The sequence below is a fragment of the Gymnogyps californianus genome, chromosome 5 (genome assembly GCF_018139145.2).
Source record: "Gymnogyps californianus isolate 813 chromosome 5, ASM1813914v2, whole genome shotgun sequence".
Taxonomy (NCBI): Eukaryota; Metazoa; Chordata; class Aves; order Accipitriformes; family Cathartidae; genus Gymnogyps; species Gymnogyps californianus.
The window spans coordinates 17,966,425-17,973,521 of record NC_059475.1 but is presented as its reverse complement, the minus strand read 5'-3'; the positions used below and the strand labels follow the sequence as shown (position 1 = coordinate 17,973,521).

General features: G+C 53.8%; 1 protein-coding gene across 1 annotated transcript; it reads right to left on the bottom strand.

The window, feature by feature from the left end:
• Window positions 1-878: 878 nt before the first annotated feature.
• Window positions 879-2,394, bottom strand: ASCL2 (achaete-scute family bHLH transcription factor 2). Its single transcript, XM_050898087.1, has 2 exons — window positions 1,789-2,394; window positions 879-1,683 (listed from the first exon to the last, which is right to left on the bottom strand). Exon 1 carries the CDS (start codon window positions 2,322-2,324, stop codon window positions 1,800-1,802), a length of 525 nt encoding a protein of 174 aa, XP_050754044.1. The 5' UTR covers window positions 2,325-2,394; the 3' UTR covers window positions 879-1,683; window positions 1,789-1,799.
• Window positions 2,395-7,097: the final 4,703 nt, after the last annotated feature.

Sequence of the window (7,097 nt, the reverse complement as noted above, 5' to 3'; positions counted from 1 at the left end):
CTAATGCAGCAGAGAGATTATACACACAGCCACTGTAAAGTAGGTCAATTTTAATAACCCTTTCTGCTTTGTGTTCACTCAGCATATTCTACAGGCCAGCGCATTTTGCCCCATTCAACTAGTAACATTCACTAGAGCTATTTAAGGGAAGTAACAGCCTCTGCTGTAGTTTTTCATGCCATCATCACCGTGTTTTGCTTCACAGCAATCTGTCTTACCTCTGGCTCACCTCCACTGAAGCAGGTCTGCAGCATGAGCCCAAAAGTAATGGACAGAGCTTAGGAGTCTCTGACAATAGTTTCTAAGGAGCAATTCATGTTTGCTTATTGCCTTTAGACAAAGTATATGTACATGCAGCTGAAGTTAGAGTAGGTCAGAGTGGGACAGTTGGTTATGTGTGGTTTTTGAATGACAACGCTGTTCTCCGAGATGCTGCTCCCCTGAATAAAGACACCCCAAACTAACTCCTGACAGTAGCTGCCAGCACAAACAAACTTCAGACACCCACTCCCTCCTTATCTTCCCGTGACTCTCCCATCACTGTAGGCAAGGGCAGCACAGCCTGCAGCACCTTCTGCATGTCCAGGAAAGGAGTTACCAGCACTGAACCTGCCTTGTCTCCTATACACATCTGCATCTCCCCATACACCATCTCTGCAGTACTTGCACAAAGTGCTGAGTTTATAAAAATTGAAAGGGGGGGGGGGGGGGGAAGCAAGTCTGGAGGTTATGCTGTGCTGCTCCTTACTCCTTTCTGCACGTGAAACCTGGTCCAGGAGAACTGCCTCTCTGCTGTATCACTCATTACTCCCCTCTCCCACTCCCTCAGGCAGAAGTTACTTTGGGCATTTCTGGCAAATACATGCATCTTACAGCCCTGAAGCCATTTATAAATAGATTTTTATTTATAAAGTCAATTCACATAAAATATGATACTCTTTTAAAAACTGCATATGTACAATTTAAGAAATCCTAGCAAGTGCATATAAAAATGCCTTCAATACATTTTTAAAAAAAAAAAAACAACTTCAGTTTTCAGAGAAGTGGACCTTCACACCAGGCAAACTCAGACACCACGTTAAGACACAACATAACTTTACATTTTACTAAAGTGTTTGGAGAGGAAAAAAACCCCCACCTTTTTATCTAAACTGTGTATGTTCCCAAAACATTCTAGCTGGCAGTGTTCAAGAACAAGGGAATAGGACTTGCTAAAAATAGAACCATCTCCTCACCCCTTTTCTCTAAGGCTTCTTGTACAAAAATAAGTCTTCATACACCAGTGTTCCCACAGGCTGTTCAAGTTACATATAAAATAGAATCTGACATGATAAAAAATTCCCTCCCCCTCCAGAAACAAGGAAGCATCAAGTGTTTTTAATTTCTTTTTTCCCACCCCTCCAAAGCAACACCAGAAAGCAGCCGTGGGGGGAAGCGGGGTCGCTCGGGCCTCCTCTCCGTCGGCAGCTCCCGGCGGGCAGGTGGAGCCGCTGCCCCGGAGCAGGTAGCGGAGCCCCGCCAGTCATTTACACCATTGCACTTTCCACAGCCCGAAGACGACGGCTGAACCCGGCGAGAAAAGCAGCCAGTGGGGTCCCGCCGGGGTGGGGGCTGAGTATTTTGGGGGGGATTGCTGGCTGCTGCGGAGAGCGAGGGCGCTGAGGTACTGCAGGCTGAGAGCGGCTGCGGAGAGATTTGCAAAGACCCTTGATGGGTACGTGCCCCGCTCCCCCGAGCGCCGGGGGATGGGGGAAGCTGCACCCCCCTCCCCTCCGGCTCCCCCCTCACCTCCCGCCGGGTCAGTAGCTCCCGAGCCAGCTGGTGAAGTCCAGCAGCTCCCGCTCCTCGGGGCTGAGCGCCGCGTCGTAGCCGCTCTCCTCGGAGGAGCAAGGCGAGCCGGGCACGGAGGAGGCGAAGGAGGGCGAAGCGGAAGAGTAGCCGCCGCCGCCGCCGCCTCCTTCCCCGACGGCGGCCCGCCCGCGGCCGTCGGGGAAGGCGGCGGCGGCGTCGTGCTCGTCGAGGAGCCGCTGCAAGGCGCGGATGTACTCGACGGCGGAGCGGAGGGTCTCCACCTTGCTCATCTTCTTGCTGGCGGCGCCGTGAGGAACGTGCTGGCGGAGGGCGGCGAAGCCCAGGTTGACCAGCCGCACGCGGTTGCGCTCCCGCTCGTTACGACGGGCCACGGCAGCCGCCGCCGCCGCTCCGGTGCCCGGCAGGGCGGCGAAGGCCAGGCGGCGCTTGCAGCGCAGCAGCTCGGGGGAGGCGGGCCGCCGGCGGCCGCGGGGGGCTGCGGGGGGCAGCGGCGGCAGGGCCCCGCCGTTCATCGCCGGGCGGCCACGGCGGCGGCTGGCGGAAAGCGCGCAAAAAATTTTTAAAATAAAAAAAAAAAAAATTAGAAAAACTTAAACCCCCCCCCCAAATTTAAAGGGGAAAAAAAAGGGAAAGGGGGTGGGCAGCGCGGGGGTGTTTCTTCCCACGCCCGTCCTCTCCAGCAGCCGCCCCGCGCCTCTGCGGCGGGCGCCGCCGCCGGACGGCCCTTATCAACGCGCCGCCGCCGCCGCTCGCGAGTCCCCGCCGGCCGCACGCGCCGCGCCACGCGCGCCCGCCGCCGCCGCGCCCCCCACCCGCCCTCCCCCGCGCGCGCCCCCGCCCCCGCGCGCGCCCGGCGCGTGGCGCCGTCAGCCCCGGCAACCGCCCCCCTCCCCTTCCCCTGCCCCTCCGCCGCCGCCCCGCCCGCGGGAAGGGGGCGTGCGCTCCCGTCCCTCATTTTGCAACTTCTTCCTTTAATCACCGCTTCTATTTTTATGTTTTTAATGTTTTATTTTAGTTTAATCTTTATTATTATTCGGGTGAGCGGCTCCCCTCTCGCCCCGCCTTCCCCCCCCCCCCGCACACCGGTGCGGGCACGCACGAGCAGCTGGGGCTCCCCCTGTCCCCGGTGCGGTGTCAGCCCCGGTCCTGTCCCTCCAAATGTGCCGTTTCCTCCCCCTCCCCCGCCCCCCAAAACCGGGCACCTCGTGGGCGACAGTGTCGGTGAAGGCGGCGGCAGGCGAGGAGCGGCGGCGGCGGCCCCGGGAGGGCGGCTGCCCCCGCGGGGCTTTCCCCGCGGAGCGGTAGGTGGGAGCAGCCCTGCCATCAAACACCGGGGTCGGAGCGGTGCGGGCACCTGGCTGCCGGGTGGCGTTTGTGTTGCAAAGCGGAGGGATGCACCGGGACTCTGCTTTGTTACATGTTCAAAAAAAAAAAAACCAAACCCAAAACTTACAGCAGTTGCGTGAGTCATCTTACGAAGGCCGTTCTCTGCAGGCTGACTTTTCAGGCTTAAATGAGAGCTTCGAGGATAAAGGCATGGAGAGGAGAAGAAAAATGCAAAGCTTTTGTGGCTCGGGGGTTGCACCCGGGCTTCCCTTTGCCGTGGCAAGCAGCCCTGCTTGGCTGTGCACCAAGCAAGCCTTGCTTCCAGCTCCAGGGGGAAGAGCAGCAGGACAAGGTGCTTTCAGATAGCTGAATTTAATGGGGAGGACAAAGGAGCTGCTTCTTGGTATCCTGGGAGCTTGTGGTGAGAAATCACTTTCACGGTGTTTTGCTAAATAAACAGGGTGGATGGAGGGGGTGCTACACGCACCCACTGCCCAGGGGCCGCGGTGCGCTCTCAGCTTCAGCACAGCTTGCAAGATGTGCTGTCCTCGGGACTTTGCTCCTGCCCAGCCTTTAAAAAAAAAAAAAACACCCAACCAAAAAAAACGAAAAACAAAACAGTGTGATGCTAAAACATCTCTGACAGACCCTTTCAGTGGGGTTAGCTCAGGCTCTTTCTGCCTTGTCCCCTGTGCCAGCCGCCAAGCTGGTGCTCATGCAGCCCCTCAGTGTAACCATCTGCAGGAGGTGGAGGGTGCTCATCCACTTGAGGGTTTGCAGCAGCTGTTAATTAGAGTAAGAGAAGTGCTAACTGCCTTCTGCAGGGTCTCCCTCCACCCAAAGGTGTGCAGGCAGGGAGGTTTGAGGCAGTTCAGTTATGGGGCTTCATTTTTTGGCAGGGAACATAACCCCTTCTCAGGAAGATGCTCAAAGCCAGTGTCTCTGGCAGCAACTTGGTGGTAGGGACATGTGTGCGCCCACGGCAGAGCTGTCACCACACAGATAGGTGCCAGCCAGGCTCTGTAGCACAATTTGGGTATCAAAGTAAGGATCTGTATCCCACTGGCTACCCTGAACTGCTCTGGTGCTGCTCGTAGGGTGTATCTAAGCCAAAAATAGTACTACAAAGAGCCATCCATGATTTCTAGATGTGACACGGAGGGGGCTTTTTTCTACCTGCGTGGGGTATTTAGGGAGCAGCAAGGCTCCACCACGTTGGAAGAGAAATATTTTTCCCGGGGATCGGTTGCAATGGCAGCGGGTTGAAGGAGCGAGCCCCGCTGCAGCGTTGCAGGTGGCCAAGCTGAAATTCCTGGAACTGATAGGAAGGAGCCTGCAAGTGCTTTGCATTTCTGGTAATCCCACTCAAGCACGCATCAGGCTTAGCACCCAAATTCAGTGGCTTTCAAGACGTTCTTGGCTGTGCCGTAGACCTGGGGGAAAAACCGTGAGCAGCTGCGCTGCTCCTCTGAAAGGTTTGGCCCAAGAGGAGCAGCTCGTGGTATGCGGCAGAGGCAGGAGTGTTTTGCCTGGTGGGTTCCTGGGAAGCACACGGGAGCTGCTTGCACATATAAATGTGCTTGTGTGCGCGAGCGGTCACAGGATCGCTTGCTCAGCTCAAGCCATGTAATGCTGGCGCTTGGCTTCAGCATCTGCAAAGCTGTGTTGGCTGGCGCAGGGGGCTTCCCTTGCGCTCACTAGTAATAGTGGCTTAGGCAGAAAGGGCATTACTGCAATGGAGTAATATGGATGTTCTTTTATTACCCCGTCTTTAATTTCTGATGCAAGCCTTTCTCACAGGAAAGAGGAAGTTGCTGTCTTTGAAGCTTTTCAAGAGAAAACCATCTGTATCGAAGAGCCACGCTCAAGAGTAATAACTGGATTTTTATCATACAAAAATAACTACAGGGAATTTTTTTCATTAATAACACACAGTTCAAACACCAGTAAATCCAGTCTCAAGGGAGAGCGTGCAGCCTCCAGCCCCAGTGATTCCACGCTTAGCTCAGGGATGAACTTGACTTGTCCAAATTGGCTTCAGGGCTGCTGATCGCGACGCGTGTTTCCAGCCAGATGTGGCTGTCAAGTCCGGGCCAGGGCACAGCACAAAGCAACTGCTTACGCTTTCGTAACAATACAGCTGTTTTCCCGATAGTCTGAAGAAAGGTAGGTATATCTCGTACTCTGAGAAATGTAATCTTATTTGAAATCTCTTTATGAAGTTAATGACTATGAAAGATCCAGTAGAACAAGACATCATTAAACACTGTCTGTGTTCACAATCAACTTCCTGATCGTAATCTGGGGAGACAGAGTATCCAGTGATGTGCTACCCATCCCCAGAGGGTGGGGAGAAGAAATTCTCCTCTCCTGGCACAGGTAAGGCAAAAGTGATAAAACGCATGGTCGGCGTGGACACCTCGCAGCCCGGCGTGGACACCTCGCAGCCCTGCGTGGCTTTGGCCAGTGTGGTGCAAGGTGGGCAAACTCTGCTTGGAGGGGGTAACTCTGCGGTGAAGGGCCTCTGAGCCCTCATGCTATGTGTTATTTCTTGCATCTGCCAAAGGTGAGAGCAAAATGCTGCCACCTGACTTGGCATGTGTGTCGGCGGAAACGTGGCAGACGAGGTGCTGGGTCAGTCCCATTGTGACCCATGCGTTACAGGCAACTGACATGAGCTTTTTAATTTTTTTTGCCAAAACTTTCTGAACCTCAGTGGAAAGCAATAGAGTTCCTGTTGCAATAAGGCTCAAGAGGGCGAATGCCAGAAATAAATGGCGATGGGCAGTCAAGCAGCCCCGTTCTTGGTGAGCAGGTGAATCCCCGTTTGCCAGGTTGGCTCTGCTTGCGCTGGTTTTGCTAGCAGCAGGGCTGGAGGGAGCAGGGCTAGAGTTGTGTCTTCAGGTCTATCACTTGCACAGCTGGCTCCTGGGCAGTTGCAGTTTGCAATTAGATACCACGTGGAAAAGAAAAAAGAATTTAGTTTAAGTAAGGGGGTGTGCTTTAGAGCTATGACTACAGTTGTTTCACTTTCGGGGGGGGAAAGAAGTTTATTTGAGTTTATTCTTTGAAGGGAACTCCCTGTCTTCAGTTATGCTCTTTTCAAATGTAATCTTTCTTGGGCTTGATGAACTTTTTTTAATAACTCTTCTGACATTCTTTTTGCTCACCTATAATTAATTTCAAAATGCCTGGGAATCTCTGGAGGATTTCTGAGACACGCTTTGGAAATAATAATAAATAAAAAAGCCCTTTGGGGATTTTATGATTTCTCTCTGGTTTTGTTTCTTCCAAGGCAGCCTCCGGCCAGCCTTGTTTCCATTCACAGCAGAGTTGTATGGTGCATCTGAAGCTTGGCAAAGCCCAGCACCTCCCCCTTTTCTCCTCTCCTTCCCTTCTTGAAAAGAGACAGCCCTGGGTTTAAAAGTTGATTTTTAGCTTTCATTGTGCATTTGTGCTATATGAATGCTAAGCAGCCTTTACAATGCATCCTTGTGATGTGCCCAGGAAGGCAGACACAGGCTGTGAGGTCTCTTTGGCTTCCCGTCATTCATACGGCTTCAGCGTGGTTTGATATGGGCATGTTTTATTTAAGAGCGAACTCTAGGGTGAATATAGCCATGTTACGGGCAGTAGCTGAGGGACTGAATGGGCTGAGCCAGTGACACTTGTAAATCTGCCACATTTGGAGCTATTTTCTACCATGGAGGAGAGGTACTTTCCCTAACAGTGGTGTGGGCTGGCAAAGGAGTAGGCTCCTGAGAGGCAGCAGGGACCTGGCACGGATGTGTCCTGCCTGGACGATGGGTGTAGTTTTGCCTCCTTGGGGCAACCTCCTCTCCCCTGCCTCCAGCGCATCCTTTCATGGGAGCATGAGTAGCAGCGCCCCAAAGCCGAGGGGGAGGTTTCTCTTACCTGCTGCCTGGCTGGAGTTCAAGCAGCTGGGGCTGGGGTGCTGC